Here is a 23240-nt window from a genome sequence, read left to right on the forward strand (position 1 = left end):
TCTAGTGATGACGAGTATGGGCAACCAATCATAGTCCATGAAGTAAGGGCGGCTATGAAAAAGGGTAAAAGTACACGCCTGGTGAAAATGGCGTCACCTACGACATACTCAATGCACTGTGTGAGGTGTCTGGGAATTCATTACTCCACCTGTTTAACAAGTCATTCCTAAGTGGAGAGTTGCCCACACAATGGAAACACGCAATAATTGTAAGCCCAATGACCCTGGCAATTACAGACCTATGAGTCTCGTGTCATGTGCATGACACGAGATGCAAGATGCTTGAAAAGATCATCCTAAACCGACTGTTGCACAAAATAGGCAGGTTAGGGGAGGGGGGTCAATGGACTTGTTAAAAAGAGTTAAAAGATGGAGCACAGCAAATTGTATCGTTAATTACTTGGCTAACGACACAGCTAAGTATTCTGTATTGTTGATATCAAAGGAGCTTTTGACAAAGCACAGGGGATTGTCATCCTGGACGAGCTTGCGTGCATGGGTGTCAAGGGGAGACTCATGAAATAGATTGAAGACTACCTCACAGGGAGGAAAGCCAAGGTCTGCTTCAATGGAGCAGTCTCAAGAATAATGAATATGGAACTCGGGGGATCCCCCCCAAGGAGGAGTCTAAAGCCCCACACTATTCAACATACTTATGAACACCATTGCAAATATTGAATTTCCGGAAGGAACACAACAAGTGAGATATGCAGATGATGTCCTAATACAAGCCCCCACCCTGGGAAAAATTAAACAGTTCATTGAACTCCTTGAAAAGAAATGTATTGAACTCGGTTTCCCTCTCTTCACAAACAAGACGAAGGCATACTCCCATCTCAAGCGGGAAGAAAATGAAGAACTACAAATTAATGGTGTGACACTTGAATGGGTTGACCACTATCGGTACCTTGGCGTCACTGTCGGCTCTAACAAGGGGAAGAAAGAGGAGCTCAACCAACTCATAGGAACATGCAAAAGTCGACTTAGGGCACTGAAAGCTATGACTGGAATGGGCATAGGGCCTCTATTTCCATGTTTAAAATGATATACACAGCCTATGTGCGCTCCGTCATAGACTATTGAGGACCTAATTTTGCTCGTTTTAGAAATGGTGGACACCCTGTCCGCTCCCGTGTAGACCGACGCTGAAGGCAGAAGACTGAAGACTTCACCACTACAGAAGAAAGAAGACTTCAGCTTCGCAGAAGTAAGAAGACCCCACCACTCAAGAGGATAGCAATCCTCGTTTTTGCCGCCCCCGACTCAAGACCCTGCCTCCCCGCCTAGCCGGCCAGGTGTTGAAAAGCCTCATAAAAACGCCGTGCAGCTGGGTTTAGCCCTGGCTCCGTCTCTCCAACTTCAACGTTTCCTATCACCGCCTATTCTTCAACTATATCCACTTCAAAACTCACCCGAAGGGTACCTTGTCATATATTTAATTAATTCATTCATTCATTCATTCATTCATAGACTATGTCGCACCAGTCTTGTGCACTTATTCCCAAAGAGATATGAAAAACTTGAAAGCATACAAAATGAAGCCATGACAATCATTCTTGGAGTCCCAAGAACTGCCAAAACATCTAAACTACGAGAGGAGTTGTCCCTCCTCTGTCCAGTGTTAAAAGCAGAATTAAGGAACTGAATGTTAAGGTTGCAATTAAGATCCCCATTACAATGATATTGCCAAGAAAAACCGAGTTGTGTGTTACTTACTGGGGGGAAACAGTAGAAGCAAGAAATGGCATCACAGATCAGTCTGCTACCTGGAAGAGCTTCACCTGTTTGAGCAAGCCCGTGAGCTCCTGCCTGTAGAGAGGTTACCTCCCTGGAAGGATGACTCATGCAGGATTATCATCAATGAGATGACGAAAAAATCTAATATACCACAAGAAATGAGGCTCAATTATCTTAAGGAAAGTTATAAAGAAGCCGGAAATGAATTAGATCATATCTACACTGACGGGTCATCTAACCCTGTCAATGGCAGGGCTGGTACAGTATACACTGCAATTAGGAATAATGCCTTTCAACGCGGAAATGAAGGAAAAGCACGTACTGAGAACTATGCCTCTTCAACGCAAGCAGAGCTAACTGCCATTGTTGTGACGTTAAAATTCCTTGAACGAAACACTAATGGTGCAGTGATCTGCACTAATTCAAAAGCAGCAATACAAAGCAAAACTTTGGTAAAAATCGGACAGAAAATCTTGCAATAGTCGCAGAAAAAAAGAGAGCCGTGAGGGTACTAATCAATCAGGGAAGAGTCATCAAGTTTCTGTGGATCCCCTCCCATGTTGGGGATCCCCTCCCATGTTGGGGATCCCCTCCCATGTTGGGGATCCCCTCCCATGTTGGGGATCCCCTCCCATGTTGGGGATCTCCTCCCATGTTGGGGATCCCCTCCCATGTTGGGGATCCCCTCCCATGTTGGGGATCCCCTCCCATGTTGGGGATCCCCTCCCATGTTGGGGATCCCCTCCCATGTTGGGATATGTGGGAATGAACGAGCAGATGTGCTGGCTGCTGAAGGCGCTGAAGGAGACCATATTGAATACTTCATACCCAAAACTCTTCTACAAATTAGAGGTATTATCAGGCAACATCACCGTGACAAGGTAACTGAGGAAAGGAGGATAGAAGCACAACTCAATGAATCTGTACGATGGTACAACATGGTTGCTGCTGGCAATCCCAGTCATTATTGACGAAGAGGAGGTAACCGCGGGAGGGAATCAGTATAAGCGAGAATCCGTCTTGGACACAAATATCCATGGCGAAACGGAATGGAAACAACAGCAGCGGAGTTGCAGAATCAGTGGTAAGAGTGACGGACACCGCCTAGACCACTACCTGAGAGAACGTGAACATCTACGATTCATTATAAATATGAGTAGAATAATAAACCCCACATAGTTTGAGTGAGGAAAATACTGTTTATGAAATATAGATACTGCTCTTAAAAGATTCCTCCATTTTCCACCCGCAAGATAACGTAAGATTTTAAGGGTTGATAAATGTTAATCTTCTTGTTTGAGAAGCTGTTCATTTCAGACAGTTAAACAAGTCCCAGCTGTGTCTGGATACAGGTGACAGGTTGAACAATCCAGCGGGTTTTCTTCCTATTGGGGAGTGTTGTACATGCTGCTATGGCGGTGTGTCCACTCACTGGATGAGTGGCGCTGCCCAATACTGTCACTATGGTGGTGTGTCCACTCACAGGATGAGTGGCGCTGCCCAATACTGTCACTAAGGCGGTGTGTCCACTCACAGGATGAGTGCCGCCGCCCAATACTGTCACTATGGTGGTGTGTCCACTCACAGGATGAGTGGCGCTGCCCAATACTGTCACTAAGGCGGTGTGTCCACTCACAGGATGAGTGCCGCCGCCCAATACTGTCACTATGGTGGTGTGTCCACTCACAGGATGAGTGGCGCTGCCCAATACTGTCACTAAGGCGGTGTGTCCACTCACAGGATGAGTGACGCCGCCCAATACTGTCACTAAGGCGGTGTGTCCACTCACAGGATGAGTGCCGCCGCCCAATACTGTCACTATGGTGGTGTGTCCACTCACAGGATGAGTGGCGCTGCCCAATACTGTCACTAAGGCGGTGTGTCCACTCACAGGATGAGTGGCGCTGCCCAATACTGTCACTATGGCGGTGTGTCCATTCACTGGATGAGTGCCGCTGCCCAATACTGTCACTAAGGCGGTGTGTCCACTCACAGGATGAGTGCCGCCGCTCAATACTGGCACTATGGCGGTGTGTCCACTCACAGGATGAGTGGCGCTGCCCAATACTGTCACTATGGCGGTGTGTCCACTCACAGGATGAGTGGCGCTGCCCAATACTGTCACTATGGCAGTGTGTCCACTCACAGGATGAGTGGCGCTGCCCAATACTGTCACTATGGCGGTGTGTTCACTCACAGGATGAGTGGCGCTGCCCAATACTGTCACTATGGCGGTGTGTCCACTCACAGGATGAGTGGCGCTGCCCAATACTGGGAAACTCACACAAAGGACTACCTTGATGGTGAAATATGGATCTCAGAATACAATCTCTTCAGATGTGATAGGAAACACCGGCTTCAGGGTGGGGTCAGCCTCTACATCAAAGACACACTCATCTGTACTGAGCTGCTAAACACCTCAAATGATATGGTGGAAGTGCTGATAGTCAAAATAGAGATCCTAAATGTAGTTGTTGTCCTTGTATATAAGTCACCGGAGGCAAACCCTCAGCAGTTTAAAGACCAACTAATGAAAATAGAACACTGCTTGGAAAACCTCACAAATCCAGCTCCGAACATCATCCTGCTTGGGGACTTCAACCTACGGCACCTGAAATGGAAGCACCTGGCTAATACAGTAATATCAGAAAGAATACCAGGAAGTAGCCTAAATGAACAGGCACATGCAAATGACCTGCTACGGATGTGTGATAGGTTTGCCTTAAACCAGCAAATAGTAGAACCAACTAGGAAGGATAACACGCTGGACCTCATTTTCACTAATAATGATGAGTTGATCGGGAACATAACGATTACAAATACCTGTTACTCAGATCACAACTTAATTGAAGTTCTGACAACCATGGGGAATGAACCTTCAAAACCAGTCCAGATTCCCGGTGGAGGAGATTTCAGCAAATTCAACTTCAATAATAAACGGATAAACTGGGAGCAAATAAACCAGGACTTCACAGAAATAAACTGGGAAGAACAGCTAGGAAATGCAAACCTGAACCAGTGCCTGGAAAAAATAAGCTCAGTAGCACTAGAAATATGTTCAAACCCCTAAGAAAAAAGAGAAAGAGATGCAGATTAGAACGGGAACGTCGTTCCCTATATAGGCGAAGAAAACGAATCGCGGAACAACTTGAGAGTCGCACCCTATCTCAAGAACGGCGAAGAAGGTTAGGTAGAGAAATAGAAACAATTGAACTCAAGCTACAAGAATCATACAAAACCCAGGAGAGACAAAGAGAGCAAAAGGCCATCAGTGAAATAGAGAGAAATCGGAAATATTTTTTCTCCTATGCAAAATCAAGATCAAAAACCACATCTAGTATCGGGCCCCTGCGAAAGGGAGATGGAACTTTCACCGATGACAACAAAGAAATGAGCGAGCTACTGAGGAAGCAGTACGACTCTGTTTTCAGTGAGCCATTAAATGCACTAAAGATTGATAACCCAAATGAATTTTTCATGGATATGATACCAACATCAAATCATATATCAGACGTCACCCTATCCCCACTAGATTTTGAAGAAGCCATAAACAGTATGCCTATGCACTCTGTACCAGGCCCGGATTCTTGGAACTCCATATTCATCAAGAACTGTAAAAAAAAACACTATCGCAGGCCCTTCACATTCTGTGGAGACAAAGCCTAGATACTTTTTTTTTTTTTTTTTTTTTTTTTTTTTTTTTGAGATATATACAAGAGTTGTTACATTCTTGTAGAGCCACTAGTACGCGTAGCGTTTCGGGCAAGTCCTTAATCCTATGGTCCCTGGAATACGATCCCCTGCCGCGAAGAATCGTTTTTTCATCCAAGTACACATTTTACTGTTGCGTTAAACAGAGGCTACAGTTAAGGAATTGCGCCCAGTAAATCCTCCCCGGCCAGGATACGAACCCATGACATAGCGCTCGCGGAACGCCAGGCGAGTGTCTTACCACTACACCACGGAGACTGCTGATTTGATACTGGCGTTATCCCTGATATACTAAAAACAGCAGAGATAGCACCACTCCATAAAGGAGGAAATAAGGCAGAGGCAAAAAATTACAGACCGATAGCACTAACATCGCACATTATAAATTTTTTTGAGAGAGTGCTAAGAAGTAAGATCACAAAATACATGGAATCACAGCATCTCCATAACCCCGGACAACATGGTTTCAGAACAGGGCGCTCTTGCCTGTCGCAGTTGCTGGACGACTATGATATGGCATTAGATGCTATGGAAGACAAACAAAACGCTGATGTAATTTACACAGACTTCGCAAAAGCTTTTGATAAATGTGACCATGGTGTTATTGCACATAAAATGCGTTCAAAAGGAATTACCGGGAAAATAGGCAGATGGATCTACAATTTCCTGACTAACAGAACCCAATGTGTAATAGTCAACAAAATAAAATCCAGCCCATCAACCGTGAAGAGCTCAGACCCCCAGGGTACTGTGCTTGCTCCAGTACTTTTTCTCATCCTCATATCGCATATCGGACATAGACCAGAACACAACCTATAGCACTGTATCATCCTTTGCAGATGACACTAGGATCTTCATGAGAGTTGGCAACATAGAGGACACGGCAAACCTCCAATCAGATGTAGATCAGGTCTTTCTATGGGCTACAGAAAATAATATGGTGTTTAACGAAGATAAGTTCCAGCTCATGCGCTATGGAAAAATTGAAAATATAAAAACGGAAACCACGTACAAAACTCAGGCAAATCATAACATAGAACGAAAAGGCAATGTAAAGGATCTGGGTGTACTCATGTTGGAAGACCTTACCTTTAAAGAACACAATAAAGTAGCCGTCACAACTGCAAGAAAAATGACAGGTTGGATAAGAAGAACTTTTCACACTAGAGATGCTATACCGATGATGATACTTTTCAAAACGCTTGTGCTCTCTAGAGTGGAGTACTGCTGCACAATGACAGCCCCTTTCAAAGCTGGAGAAATTGCTGACCTAGAGAGCGTGCAGAGATCCTTTACTGCTAGAATCCACTCAGTAAAACATCTAAATTACTGGGACCGACTAAAGAGCCTAAATCTGTACTCCCTTGAGCGCAGGCGGGAGAGGTACATAATAATTTACACGTGGAAAATATTAGAGGGGCTGGTCCCAAACCTGCACACAGAAATAACATCACATGAGACCAGAAGACATGGCAGGATGTGCAGAATACCCCCGTTGAAAAGCAGAGGTGCAACAGGTACTCTGAGAGAGAACTCTATCAACATCAGAGGCCCGAGACTGTTCAACACGCTTCCACTACACATAAGGGGCATAACTGGCAAACCCCTCACAGTGTTCAAGAGAGAACTGGATAAGCACCTCCAAAGGATACCTGATCAACCAGGCTGTGACTCATACGTCAGGCTGCGAGCACCCGCGTCCAACAGCCTGGTTGATCAGTCCAGCAACCAGGAGGCCTGGTCGACGACCGGGCCGCGGGGACACTAAGCCCCGGAAGCACCTCAAGGTAGCTCAAGGTAGGTATAGCGGTGTGTCCACTCACAGGATGAGTGCCGCCGCCCAATACTGTCACTATGGCGGTGTGTCCACTCACAGGATGAGTGCCGCCGCCCTATACTGTCACTATGGCAGTGTGTCCACTCACAGGATGAGTGGCGCTGCCCAATACTGTCACTAAGGCGGTGTGTCCACTCACAGGATGAGTGACGCCGCCCAATACTGTCACTATGGCGGTGTGTCCACTCACAGGATGAGTGGGGCTGCCCAATACTGCCACTATGGCGGTGTGTCTACTCACAGGATGAGTGGCGCTGCCCAATACTGTCACTATGGCAGTGTGTCCACTCACAGGATGAGTGACGCTGCCCAATACTGTCACTATGGCGGTGTGTCCACTCACAGGATGAGTGCCGCCGCCCAATACTGTCACTATGGCAGTGTGTCCACTCACAAGATGAGTGACGCTGCCCAATACTGTCACTATGGCAGTGTGTCCACTCACAGGATGAGTGGCGCTGCCCAATACTGTCACTATGGCAGTGTGTCTACTCACAGGATGAGTGGCGCTGCCCAATACTGTCACTATGGCGGTGTGTCCACTCACAGGATGAGTGGCGCTGCCCAATACTATCACTATGGCGGTGTGTCCACTCACAGGATGAGTGGGGCTGCCCAATACTGCCACTATGGCGGTGTGTCTACTCACAGGATGAGTGGCGCTGCCCAATACTGTCACTATGGCAGTGTGTCCACTCACAGGATGAGTGACGCTGCCCAATACTGTCACTATGGCGGTGTGTCCACTCACAGGATGAGTGCCGCCGCCCAATACTGTCACTATGGCAGTGTGTCCACTCACAAGATGAGTGACGCTGCCCAATACTGTCACTATGGCAGTGTGTCCACTCACAGGATGAGTGGCGCTGCCCAATACTGTCACTATGGCAGTGTGTCTACTCACAGGATGAGTGGCGCTGCCCAATACTGTCACTATGGCAGTGTGTCCACTCACAGGATGAGTGGCGCTGCCCAATACTGTCACTATGGCAGTGTGTCTACTCACAGGATGAGTGGCGCTGCCCAATACTGTCACTATGGCAGTGTGTCCACTCACAGGATGAGTGGCGCTGCCCAATACTCTCACTATGGCAGTGTGTCCACTCACAGGATGAGTGTCGCTGCCCAATACTGTCACTATGGCAGTGTGTCTACTCACAGGATGAGTGGCGCTGCCCAATACTCTCACTATGGCAGTGTGTCCACTCACAGGATGAGTGTCGCTGCCCAATACTGTCACTATGGCAGTGTGTCTACTCACAGGATGAGTGGCGCTGCCCAATATTGTCACTATGGCAGTGTGTCCACTCACAGGATGAGTGGCGCTGCCCAATACTGTCACTATGGCAGTGTGTCCACTCGCAGGATGAGTGGCGCTGCCCAATACTGTCACTATGGCAGTGTGTCTACTCACAGGATGAGTGGCGCTGCCCAATACTGTCACTATGGCAGTGTGTCCACTCACAGGATGAGTGGCGCTGCCCAATACTCTCACTATGGCAGTGTGTCCACTCACAGGATGAGTGACGCTGCCCAATACTGTCACTATGGCAGTGTGTCCACTCACAGGATAAGTGGCGCTGCCCAATACTGTCACTATGGCAGTGTGTCTACTCACAGGATGAGTGGCGCTGCCCAATACTGTCACTATGGCAGTGTGTCCACTCACAGGATGAGTGGCGCTGCCCAATACTGTCACTATGGCAGTGTGTCCACTCACAGGATGAGTGGCGCTGCCCAATACTGTCACTATGGCGGTGTGTCCACTCACAGGATGAGTGCCGCCGCCCTATACTGTCACTATGGCAGTGTGTCCACTCACAGGATGAGTGGCGCTGCCCAATACTGTCACTAAGGCGGTGTGTCCACTCACAGGATGAGTGACGCCGCCCAATACTGTCACTATGGCAGTGTGTCCACTCACAGGATGAGTGGCGCTGCCCAATACTGTCACTATGGCGGTGTGTCCACTCACAGGATGAGTGCCGCCGCCCTATACTGTCACTATGGCGGTGTGTCCACTCACAGGATGAGTGCCGCCGCCCTATACTGTCACTATGGCGGTGTGTCCACTCACAGGATGAGTGGCGCTGCCCAATACTGTCACTATGGCGGTGTGTCCACTCACAGGATGAGTGGCGCTGCCCAATACTGTCACTATGGCGGTGTATCCACTCACAGGATGAGTGACGCTGCCCAATACTGTCACTATGGCGGTGTGTCCACTCACAGGATGAGTGGCGCTGCCCAATACTGTCACTATGGCGGTGTGTCCACTCACAGGATGAGTGGCGCTGCCCAATACTGTTACTATGGCAGTGTGTCCACTCACAGGATGAGTGCCGCCGCCCAATACTGTCACTATGGTGGTGTGTCCACTCACAGGACATTTAAGTATGATACTGACCACTACCCTCACGTGCCTCACCCCCCCCCCCGCCCTACCCTCACGTGCCTCACCCCCCCCCGCCCTACCCTCACGTGCCTCACCCCCCTCCGCCCTACCCTCACGTGCCTCACCACCCCCGCCCTACCCTCACGTGCCTCACCCCCCTCCGAGCTACCCTCACGTGCCTCACCCCCCCCCGCCCTACCCTCACGTGCCTCACCCCCCTCCGCCCTACCCTCACGTGCCTCACCCCCCCCCCGCCCTACCCTCACGTGCCTCACCCCCCCCCGCCCTACCCTCACGTGCCTCACCCCCCTCCGCCCTACCCTCACGTGCCTCACCACCCCCGCCCTACCCTCACGTGCCTCACCACCCCCGCCCTACCCTCACGTGCCTCACCACCCCCGCCCTACCCTCACGTGCCTCACCACCCCCGCCCTACCCTCACGTGCCTCTCCACCACCGCCCTACCCTCACGTGCCTCACCACCCCCGCCCTACCCTCACGTGCCTCACCACCCCCGCTCTACCCTCACGTGCCTCACCACCCCCGCTCTACCCTCACGTGCCTCACCACCCCCGCTCTACCCTCACGTGCCTCGCCTCCCCCCCCCCCCCCCACCCGCCCTACACTCACGTGCCTCACCCCCCCCCCCCCTCCCTATTCGTCTAATCGAACAGCATATGTTTTGTTTAATGGTGTTAAAAGCAGAGAGAGCAAACACTTTGAACTGGGAACTCCACAAGGAGGGGTCCTCAGCCCCTTGTTGTTCAACGTTCTGATGCATAAACTTATTAAAGATCTTCCAACTAATAATGAAGACACTGTCATTTGTTATGCTGATGATATATGTTTACAGGCTGCCACCGAGCCTAGAATGCAAGTTCTGCTCGACGCTTTTGCTACTAGAGCTGAGGAATGTGGCCTCCTTATCTCTGTACAGAAAACTCGTGCCCTCATTCCATGTGGTATTCCACCACCCAATTATTATATAGATGGGCGAGCACTTGAGAACTGCGGGTCTTACAGATACCTTGGTGTCCCCATTAACGACCATAGGTACCTTTCTTCTCTCAAGAGGAGACTTTGTGAGAGATTAAAGCCCTTGCGGGTCCTTGTTGGTGTCAATCATGGACTTAACGAGAGACTTGCTAGAATGTTTTATGTATCATTTATACGCTCTGTGATTGACTACAATGCTCTACATCTCACACTGTATACTGACAAAGAGCTGAAATCTCTTGAAACCTTGCAAAATGAAGCTATGCGTCTCATCCTTAGGGCTCCAAAGTCCACGAGAATAGTTAATATGAGAGCAGAGTTAAAATTACCTACCATAAGTGAGAGAATTTTGTCTATTAGCACAGTTTTCGTCGTGAAGGCATTGAGTAGATCTAGACAACACATGAAGTTTCAAGCTAAACTTTCTAATATGCTGCACTCACCTGAGGTCTATAGAAGAAGAACGAAATCTGATTATGTATATTGGTTCTACAAGGTAGCCAACTCCATCAAAATATTAAATATGTACCCAACTCAACTAATGATTAATCAGCCAATTACTCCATGGGATAACTGGGATCTATCAGTTGATTTTGTAAATGCGCCCAAGAAAGATAGTGTGCACACTACATTATTAAAACAGTTAACACTGAAAAGCATCACTGAAAGTACTCAGAGTATGGGTAACGATGTTTATCAGTGCTATACCGACGGCTCTGTAGAAGAAGGTGGACGATGTACCGGATGTGCATGTAACATATTTGAACAATCTTCTCTCGTACATACAGCAATGAAGCGCGTCAATGACTGGGCAAGTACAACTCAAACCGAACTTGCAGGCATATACCTTGCCACTGAATTTTTAAAAGACAAAGGCAGTGGACTTATATACTGTGACTCGCAGAGTGCACTCCTGGCATTGAACGCACATAGTAGTGACACCCAGAAAATAGTCAGTGATATTCGAATGAATGTTTTAGCTGCCAAAGAAAACAGATTTGAGATTAAATTCCTATGGATACCATCACATGTTGGTATCTCAAGGCATGCCACTGTTGATATGCTTGCTAAGACAGCCTGCAGAAAACCAGTGGTAGAAATTGATATGGGTGTTTCATTAGCAGTGACAAAGAGAATACTTAAGCAAATATCTAATGAAGATCTCACCGACCTAACAAATTCACAAAGACCTGAAAGTTGTAGCATTAAATATTATGATAGATATCGTGAGGAGACATTCACATTTGGGACTAATAGAACAAGAACCCGGCAATGTGATGTTATAATGGCCAGAATACGCCTGGGATATAGAAGTATTTGGCAGCTTTCTCAAAACCCAAATGTCGAGTACACAATGTGTCAACTTTGTGAAAGAGAAAACATGCACTCTCTTGAACATTATATTGTAGAATGTCCCATACTGACTGACTTTCGCCCTCCTGGGCTAAGGTATGCTGAACTCTGTAATTACTATATGAGTACTGGAACACTTGATGATATATTGGACTTGTATCCAAGATTGACCATGTAATATATCAATCATACAATGTATATATATGATGTAACTATATAACCTGAGCTATAGTTTCTTTATCACTAGTTTCTTTATCAGCTATCTCACCCTGTCAGAGTAAATGAGACAAATGTATGTGAATGCATTAGTGTGTGTATATATGTATGTATATGTGTGTGTGTATATATATGTATGGGTATAAAGTATATATGGAAGCTGATCAGAATTACATTTCACCTTTGTGAATGTACATTAATGACACTATGTAAAAGACACATCTAACACTTTATGTAGGGCATACGTAAATCTGTGTATCTATGTATTTACGTATGTAGGTTAGCTTAGCATTTTAAAAGCACCGAATCACCTTCTGTGGTTGAGTGTTCAATAAACCCCTGAACTATATGTTTAACACTTCTCTAACCCTGTCCATGGAGGACAGAAGAAAATGTATATATGCTGGTTAGCATTGTAAATGTCTGGCCACGTCTGTGGTAGAAAATAATAATAATAAAAAAAAAACTCCTAACTGTGACTTTACCTCTAGAGAGAGAGATGATTTCGGGGCTTACCTTCCCCCGGCCCGGTCCTCGACCAGTCCAGTGTAGTGACAAGTGTGGCACCAGCGTCTTCAGAGCCATGGGACTTGACTGCGCATATCCCGTCTATGACAACAAATTCCTACCTACGGACTTCCTGGTAAAAAAAAAAAACAATTCTAGGGTTCGACGCCAGGAGATACCTGTTGTTGTTGTTGTTAAAGATTCGCTACCTGGAACAAAGTTGCAAGTAGCACGGGCTATGGTGAGCCCGGAGTGGAGGTGAATACCAACAATGGTTCCCTTGCGCCACCGGGGACGGCAGTGACGCAACTTGGCTGCGTGTCGGAGTGTCGGAGTAGGAGTGACCGCAGGACTCTTCATCACGGGGCAGCAGAGAGCACAAACGGTCGACGCTCCAGGGGACGCTACACGGTGAAGCCTTGAGCCACCTGCCTGGCCTCTGCTCTAGGGGACGCCACCTGCCTGGCCTCTGCTCTAGGGGACGCCACCTGCCTGGCCTCTTATCTAGGGGACGCCACCTGCCTGGCCTCTTCTCTAGGGGACGCCACCTGCCTGGCCTCTGCTCTAGGGGACGCCACCTGCCTGGTCTCTGCTCTAAGGGAACGCCACCTGCCTGGCCTCTGCTCTAGGGGACGCCACCTGCCTGGCCTCTGCTCTAGGGGACGCCACCTGCCTGGCCTCTGCTCTAGGGGACGCCACCTGCCTGGCCTCTTCTCTAGGGGACGCCACCTGCCTGGCCTCTGCTCTAGGGGACGCCACCTGCCTGGCCTCTGCTCTAGGTGACGCCACCTGCCTGGTCCCTGCTCTAGGGGACGCCACCTGCCTGGCCTCTGCTCTAGGTGACGCCACCTGCCTGGCCTCTGCTCTAGGGGACGCCACCTGCCTGGCCTCTGCTCTAGGGGACACCACCTGCCTGGCCTCTGCTCTAAGGGAACGCCACCTGCCTGGCCTCTCCTCTAGGGGACGCCACCTGCCTGGCCTCTTCTCTAGGGGACGCCACCTGCCTGGCCTCTGCTCTAGGGGATGCCACCTGCCTGGCCTCTGCTCTAGGGGACGCCACCTGCCTGGCCTCTGCTCTAGGTGACGCCACCTGCCTGGCCCCTGCTCTAGGGGACGCCACCTGCCTGGCCTCTGCTCTAGGTGACGCCACCTGCCTGGCCTCTGCTCTAGGGGACGCCACCTGCCTGGCCTCTGCTCTAGGGGGACACCACCTGCCTGGCCTCTGCTCTAGGGGGACGCCACCTGCCTGGCCTCTGCTCTAGGGGGACACCACCTGCCTGGCCTCTGCTCTAGGTGACGCCACCTGCCTGACCTCTACTCTAGGGGACGCCACCTGCCTGACCTCTGCTCTAGGGGACGCCACCTGCCTGACCTCTGCTCTAGGGGACGCCACCTGCCTGACCTCTGCTCTAGGGGACGCCACCTGCCTGACCTCTGCTCTAGGGGACGCCACCTGCCTGACCTCTGCTCTAGGGGACGCCACCTGCCTGACCTCTGCTCTAGGGGACGCCACCTGCCTGACCTCTGCTCTAGGGGACGCCACCTGCCTGACCTCTGCTCTAGGGGACGCCACCTGCCTGGCCTCTGCTCTAGGGGACACCACCTGCCTGACCTCTGCTCTAGGGGACGCCACCTGCCTGGCCTCTGCTCTAGGGGACACCACCTGCCTGACCTCTGCTCTAGAGGACGCCACCTGCCTGACCTCTGCTCTAGGGGACACCACCTGCCTGACCTCTCCTCTAGGGGACACCACCTGCCTGACCTCTGCTCTAGAGGACGCCACCTGCCTGACCTCTGCTCTAGGGGACGCCACCTGCCTGACCTCTGCTCTAGGGGACGCCACCTGCCTGGCCTCTGCTCTAGGGGACGCCACCTGCCTGGCCTCTGCTCTAGGGGACGCCACCTGCCTGGCCTCTGCTCTAGGGGACACCACTGTGAGGAGCACCACATGTGGATGAGGGGACATATATTCCAGCGTGAAGACAAACTACAAAACTAGGTTAAGGATGCTGTGAAGGTCTTGAGCGGAGAGGTTTCCTCTGCATCTTGTATCTCAGTGTAACTCTTACTCTTAACTCTTGTAACTCTTGTCCAACATCAACTGCTGCCTCGCTATATACTACTGTATTATCTCACTGTAAGTGTACTGGCTCGGGTGTAATGTTCCGCCATGCTATCCATCATGACTCCCGCCATCATGACTCCCACCATCATGACTCCCTCCATCATGACTCCCGCCATCATGACTCCCTCCATCATGACTCCCGCCATCATGACTCCCGCCATCATGACTCCCTCCATCATGACTCCCGCCATCATGACTCCCGCCATCATGACTCCCGCCATCATGACTCCCGCCATCATGACTCCCTCCATCATGACTCCCTCCATCATGACTCCCTCCATCATGACTCCCGCCATCATGACTCCCTCCATCATGACTCCCTCCATCATGACTCCCGCCATCATGACTCCCGCCATCATGACTCCCGCCATCATGACTCCCGCCATCATGACTCCCGCCATCATGACTCCCGCCATCATGACTCCCGCCATCATGACTCCCGCCATCATGACTCCATCCATCATGACTCCCTCCATCATGACTCCCGCCATCATGACTCCCGCCATCATGACTCCCTCCATCATGACTCCCTCCATCATGACTCCATCCATCATGACTCCCTCCATCATGACTCCCGCCATCATGACTCCCGCCATCATGACTCCCGCCATCATGACTCCCTCCATCATGACTCCCGCCATCATGACTCCCGCCATCATGACTCCCGCCATCATGACTCCCTCCATCATGACTCCCTCCATCATGACTCCCTCCATCATGACTCCCGCCATCATGACTCCCGCCATCATGACTCCCTCCATCATGACTCCCTCCATCATGACTCCCTCCATCATGACTCCCTCCATCATGACTCCCGCCATCATGACTCCCGCCATCATGACTCCCTCCATCATGACTCCCGCCGTCATGACTCCCGCCGTCATGACTCCCGCCGTCATGACTCCCTCCATCATGACTCCCTCCATCATGACTCCCTCCATCATGACTCCCTCCATCATGACTCCCTCCATCATGACTCCCTCCATCATGACTCCCTCCATCATGACTCCCTCCATCATGACTCCCTCCATCATGACTCCCTCCATCATGACTCCCTCCATCATGACTCCCTCCATCATGACTCCCTCCATCATGACTCCCTCCATCATGACTCCCTCCATCATGACTCCCTCCATCATGACTCCCGCCATCATGACTCCCTCCATCATGACTCCCTCCATCATGACTCCCGCCATCATGACTCCCTCCATCATGACTCCCTCCATCATGACTCCCTCCATCATGACTCCCGCCATCATGACTCCCGCCATCATGACTCCCGCCATCATGACTCCCGCCATCATGACTCCCTCCATCATGACTCCCGCCATCATGACTCCCGCCATCATGACTCCCGCCATCATGACTCCCACCATCATGACTCCCACCATCATGACTCCCTCCATCATGACTTCCGCCATCATGACTCCCGCCATCATGACTCCCGCCATCATGACTCCCGCCATCATGACTCCCGCCATCATGACTCCCGCCATCATGACTCCCGCCATCATGACTCCCACCATCATGACTCCCGCCATCATGACTCCCGCCATCATGACTCCCTCCATCATGACTCCCGCCATCATGACTCCCTCCATCATGACTCCCGCCATCATGACTCCCGCCATCATGACTCCCGCCATCATGACTCCCGCCGTCATGACTCCCGCCGTCATGACTCCCGCCGTCATGACTCCCGCCATCATGACTCCCGCCATCATGACTCCCGCCATCATGACTCCCGCCATCATGACTCCCGCCGTCATGACTCCCGCCATCATGACTCCCGCCATCATGACTCCACCCATCATGACTCCCTCCATCATGACTCCCGCCATCATGACTCCCGCCATCATGACTCCCACCATCATGACTCCCGCCATCATGACTCCCGCCATCATGACTCCCGCCGTCATGACTCCCGCCATCATGACTCCCGCCATCATGACTCCCGCCATCATGACTCCCGCCATCATGACTCCCGCCATCATGACTCCCGCCATCATGACTCCCGCCATCATGACTCCCTCCATCATGACTCCCGCCATCATGACTCCCTCCATCATGACTCCCACCATCATGACTCCCGCCATCATGACTCCCGCCATCATGACTCCCGCCATCATGACTCCCACCATCATGACTCCCGCCATCATGACTCCCTCCATCATGACTCCCGCCGTCATGACTCCCGCCATCATGACTCCCGCCATCATGACTCCCGCCATCATGACTCCCGCCATCATGACTCCCGCCATCATGACTCCCGCCATCATGACTCCCGCCATCATGACTCCCTCCATCATGACTCCCGCCATCATGACTCCCACCATCATGACTCCCACCATCATGACTCCCGCCATCATGACTCCCGCCATCATGACTCCCGCCATCATGACTCCCACCATCATGACTCCCGCCATCATGACTCCCTCCATCATGACTCCCGCCACCATGACTCCCTCCATCATGACTCCCGCCATCATGACTCCCGCCATCATGACTCCCGCCATCATGACTCCCGCCATCATGACTCCCGCCATCATGACTCCCTCCATCATGACTCCCGCCATCATGACTCCCGCCATCATGACTCCCGCCATCATGACTCCCGCCATCATGACTCCCGCCATCATGACTCCCACCATCATGACTCCCTCCATCATGACTTCCGCCATCATGACTCCCGCCAACATGACTCCCGCCATCATGACTCCCGCCATCATGACTCCCGCCATCATGACTCCCGCCATCATGACTCCCGCCACCATGACTCCCGCCATCATGACTCCCGCCATCATGACTCCCACCATCATGACTCCCGCCATCATGACTCCCGCCATCATGACTCCCTCCATCATGACTCCCGCCATCATGACTCCCTCCATCATGACTCCCGCCATCATGACTCCCGCCAACATGACTCCCGCCATCATGACTCCCGCCATCATGACTCCCGCCATCATGACTCCCGCCATCATGACTCCCGCCACCATGACTCCCGCCATCATGACTCCCGCCATCATGACTCCCACCATCATGACTCCCGCCATCATGACTCCCGCCATCATGACTCCCTCCATCATGACTCCCGCCATCATGACTCCCTCCATCATGACTCCCGCCATCATGACTCCCGCCATCATGACTCCCACCATCATGACTCCCGCCATCATGACTCCCGCCATCATGACTCCCGCCGTCATGACTCCCGCCATCATGACTCCCGCCATCATGACTCCCTCCATCATGACTCCCTCCATCATGACTCCCGCCATCATGACTCCCGCCATCATGACTCCCACCATCATGACTCCCGCCATCATGACTCCCGCCATCATGACTCCCGCCGTCATGACTCCCGCCATCATGACTCCCGCCATCATGACTCCCGCCATCATGACTCCCGCCATCATGACTCCCGCCATCATGACTCCCACCATCATGACTCCCGCCATCATGACTCCCACCATCATGACTCCCGCCATCATGACTCCATGCTCTTTTCTTACCTGTTGGTTTAGATTCAGCTTCATGGAACAAAAGTTGCAAGTAGCACGGGCTGGGGTGAGCCCGTAGTGGACTTGTTTGTTCTTACCATTTGGTCAGTTGAGTATCGTAAATTTGTTGTGTGTCTATAACAGACTACCTCCTGCCCAACCAGTCGGGGAGGACGGTAGAGCGACGGTCTTGCTTCATGCAGGTCGGCGTTCAATCCCCGACCGTCCAAGTTGTTGGGCACCATTCCTTTCAACCCGTCCCATCCTAAATCCTTATCCTGACCCCTTCCCAGTGTAATATAGTGGTAATGGCTTGGTGCTTCCCCTGATAGTTCCCGTCCCTCCCGATACTGCCCCTCCACACACTAACCAGATACCTCAGGGTCGAGTGGTGGCGGCACACTCAAGCTCAACGTCAGCGACCTCCCCACTGCTGGTTTGGGCATTTTTCTGAACGACGACGATTTGGAGTTGGAGAAAGTGTTGTGGACGGCCAATCCGGAGGCTCCTGGAGGCGAGGTGGCCGCGTTATGGCCAGGCTGGTGGAGGAGGAGGACAGGTGGGGAACATCGACCCCCACCACTGGAGTGCGAGGCTGTGCCAGCCTCCAACTGAGCGACGGAAGCCCACACACACCGACGCAGCTCAGGGCTGCTGGAACAGGACCTGGAGGCCCGGGTTCTTCCCTGGGAACCTCCACACACGCCACCAGCTGAGGCTGAGCGAGCCACAGGTGTCCTGGTAGGGGGACAACTGTGCTGGCGGGTGTTGAGATCCTTCCAGAAGGCCCACGACGCTCCAGGAGTCAGCTCAAACACTCCAGAACGGTCCTCACATCTGGAGTCTGGTGGCTGCAGAGGTCCTCCTGGGGACCTGAGGGTCTGCAGGATCTTCTGCGGCAACGTTAGAACCGTTGTGAAGGTGTTAAGGAGCAGAGCTCCACAATATGAGAGGCCGCCGCTGCCGCCTGTGTTTACACGTGACACACACACACTGTGTGGCGGGGAACTGTATGGCGCCCACTGTGGCGCCACCGTCTGACTCCTCCACAACCTGGCGCCGCTCCAGAGGTGCTGGCTACTGATACAGGTAACTGTTATCTCACCTTGTGACTCACCTCAGAGCTCCACACGCGCCCACTTAATACCAACCCTCTTAAATTATTTATTATCGTTTTTAACAACCTAGGCAACCCCGGTCTGACGACAGCCACCTGTACCACCGTGAAGGGTGCACCACCTGTACCACCGTGAAGGTGTGCACCACCTGTACCACCGTGAAGGTGTGCACCACCTGTACCACCATGAAGGTGTGCACCACCTGTACCACCTTGAAGGTGTGCACCACCTGTACCACCGTGAAGGTGTGCACCACCTGTACCACCATGAAGGTGTGCACCACCTGTACCACCAGGAAGGTGTGCACCACCTGTACCACTGTGAAGGGTGCACCACCTGTACTACCGTGAAGGGTGTACCACCTGTACCACCATGAAGGGTGCACCACCTGTACCACCGTGAAGGGTGCACCACCTGTACCACCGTGAAGGGTGTACCACCATGAAGGTGTGCACCACCTGTACCACCATGAAGGTGTGCACCACCTGTACCACCGTGAAGGGTGTACCACCTGTACCACCGTGAAGGGTGCACCACCTGTACCACCGTGAAGGGTGTACCACCTGTACCACCATGAAGGTGTGCACCACCTGTACCACCGTGAAGGTGTGCACCACCTGTACCACCATGAAGGTGTGCACCACCTGTACCACCATGAAGGTGTGCACCACCTGTACCACCATGAAGGTGTGCACCACCTGTACCACCATGAAGGTGTGCACCACCTGTACCACTGTGAAGGTGTGCACCACCTGTACCACCGTGAAGGTGTGCACCACCTGTACCACCATGAAGGTGTGCACCACTTGTACCACCATGAAGGTGTGCACCACCTGTACCACCGTGAAGGTGTGCACCACCTGTACTACCATGAAGGTGTGCACCACCGGTACCACTGTTGTAACACTGTAAAAGTGTTTGGTTTAGGTTAATACATACATAGAGTACATGAGTCACAGACAAGGATCGGAGAGGCGCCAGTTGTCTGCCTGAGATCTCACACCTCTAACCGTTAACGACCCCAAGTGACCTGAGGTCAGATCATGCGAATTTCACCTTGCTTCTGATAATCTCTTAGTTGTAGTCTGGTAGCCTTCAAACATGCCGACGTTTAAGGAGTGGCTTGGTAGTGCCGGAGGCTATCTATTTGTGGGCGGAGTTAGCTACTAGGTTCCCCAATATAAACTCGGAGAGCTATCAAGCATCAAGCATTAACAGACAGAGCAGCAGACGAGCCAGGAGAGCAGAGAGAAGACAGCCCTATCAGGGAGGCTGTCGGCCGGCAGGGGCGAGACAGTCTCTGTCAAGCTACAGACCCCCCCCCCCCTCTCTATTCAACTTAGACTCCGTCCTCGGTGAGTGAACAGTGAGGTGACTTGGTCGTGTTTACATATGTTGTGTGATGATCAGGGGCAGTCAAGTTGTAGGGTTCTCGAATTCTTGGATGATGACTCTCTTTAACATTTGAATTGGATTGCTTATATTATGATACTTCATGTGAAATATAATTATGAATTTATTATTTAAATTGTGTTTAACTTTGTGCCCTAGAGCTTTGAGTTGAGGATTTGAGAAAGCCTCAGTGGTTACTGGGTTCATGATATAAATGAGTACATGTTTGGAGTTGATACATGGTAATAACATCTTTTGAGAATATTTTGATACAGGCAAGTTCCATTCCTTGTCTTGTATGTAATGATCATGAATGGATGGTGGCAGCATTTCGTCTTCTACTATCTACTCTTCTACTTCTACTATCGACTCTTCTACTTCTACCTATCTACACCTCTCCCTCCACCCATCTCTAAACTCTCACTTTCAACTAATGACCCTCCTCGCTCCTCCCACCTCCCTACCTCTTACCCCAAACCCTCACTAATTACTTCACTATTCATTTCTTTCCTTTCGTTTCCTCTTATACGTTTGTGGCAATGATTATGTATTCTAGAGTTCTCTCTAGAGTTTCGGGTAACTGATCAAGTGACGGCGCCTGGTAGTCGTAGCACCTAGGTAGTCAAATACCTAGGTTACAAGGTGTTGAACGAGAGAGGTTGCCTTAGGAACTCTGGAGGTGCTCCAGAATAGTTAGCTAACTGAGGACGGGATAACGGACTAGAGAGAGCTGTTTCCCCCGGCCTCGTTAGTTAACTGGGGGGTGGAATAATGGACAAGATAGAGCTATTTCCCCCGCCCCCCCGTTACAATGTTGGCAGCGGTGTTGAACAATGTTTAAGGTATTGGTGTTCTTTTAACATTGTTCAGTCCCACGTGTCTTTTTGCCGCTCAGGCGCTATCAGGGAGATCTTGACAGGTGTTTAATATTCGCGAGTTAGCGAACTTTTTTCAGGTTAGGAGATAGTGATTCTCTGGTGTTGTGTTTAGTGATTTTGTGAGTTTTGTGGTGTTCAGGGAATGTTCACCAGAACTTGCGTGTGTAGTGATTTATGTTAGTAATAAGATTTGGCGATTTGGGAACTTAGCGGTGTTGGTAGTGCAGGTCAGCTGAGTGTGACAGGTGACCTCGCATGTCCCACGGGGACACCCAGCCACCGCTGGTCTCCAGGTCAGTGGGGAGTGGCAGGTGTAGTTCTTAAGTAGTTTAAGTGTGGTTCTGCTCAGATTATTGCGATCGACTGTTTTACTCCATTTGAACGCAATAACCCGAGGTGTACTGGTATTGTACAGCATGCTAGTGTGGACTAGTGTGTCAGTAGACTTCACGTTGGGGACGCTCGACGTTAGATAGTCTGGTCACAGGGGTGACAACAGTTTGGGAGTTGTTTACCGGCGGAGAAGCTAGGGAAACACTCTGGGTCACGTAGGTGGCTGTAGGTTAAGGGTGGGAGTAATGGTTAATTATGTACTTAAGATTAGGAACGGTACAGTTAAGTTTAGGCTAGTGTTTTGTCTATTAGTGTTGATTTTTTTTTGTGACAAGTTAAAAGTAGTGATGACCTTATTCTCTCTTCTCTAACTTTACTCTGTTACTGTTTTATGTTCCACCAAGTCAATATCATTCAGAGTTAATTGAATTATTAAAAATTGAAGTGTAGTTGTTGCCAGGAGGAGAGCGGTATGATAGGACTGTGTAACCCTATACAAACGACAGGGTCACACAAACATCTTGGGAACACGTATTGTCGCCTTTCTGTTCATTTCACAGGTGGGAGCCAGAAGAGAGGAGAGACGCACATACAGAAGAGGGAGACGGCTGCCTTATACCACACTCACGGCTGTTCCTCACCACCACGACGACCAGCCCCTACCTGGATGTCAGGGCCACCACCACCACCACCACCCCAGGGGACCCCAAGATGCAGCCCTCTCGGTCGGTCAACATTGGTCTACCCAGTGGACCCCAAGACGGACGGACCCCAGTGGACCCCAAGACGGACGGACCCCCAGTGGACCCCAGGTCGTTCTGCAGACGACCCCAGACGACCCAGTAATGATGGAAGAGGAGCAACAACGACTCCAGTCTGTCCCACCAACATCGGTCTACCCAGGATGGACCCCAGGACGGACAGACCCCCAATGGACCCCAGGTCGCTTGTCAAAGACCCATGGGAGGAGGAAGAGAGAAGAAAGAAGAGAGAAGAAAGAAGAGAGAAGAAGGAAGAGAGAAGAAAGAAGAGAGAAGAAAGAAGATAAGACAAGCTGAGTGAGACATGATACCTAGTGTCCCTTGCTGGTATCAGCATCATTGCATGGAGCGTAATTGCAAGACAGGATCGTTTGCCTT

General features: G+C 51.0%; 1 protein-coding gene across 3 annotated transcripts in view; it reads right to left on the reverse strand.

Moving 5' to 3' along the window:
- Positions 1-23240, reverse strand: part of LOC123756101 (uncharacterized) — a 238833-nt gene that overhangs the window by 121720 nt on the left and 93873 nt on the right. Inside the window, exon 1 of one of the 3 annotated variants that reach the window (XM_069336548.1) lies at positions 18758-19420. The exons of the other annotated variants lie outside the window; for them this stretch is intronic. Coding sequence (XP_069192649.1) covers positions 18758-18826 — 69 coding nt within the window. The 5' untranslated portion in view covers positions 18827-19420. Of the gene's footprint in view, positions 1-18757; positions 19421-23240 lie in introns of those variants that run through there. 3 annotated transcript variants of the gene reach the window in all.

Source organism: Procambarus clarkii, chromosome 36 (genome assembly GCF_040958095.1).
Source record: "Procambarus clarkii isolate CNS0578487 chromosome 36, FALCON_Pclarkii_2.0, whole genome shotgun sequence".
Lineage (NCBI taxonomy): Eukaryota > Metazoa > Arthropoda > Malacostraca > Decapoda > Cambaridae > Procambarus > Procambarus clarkii.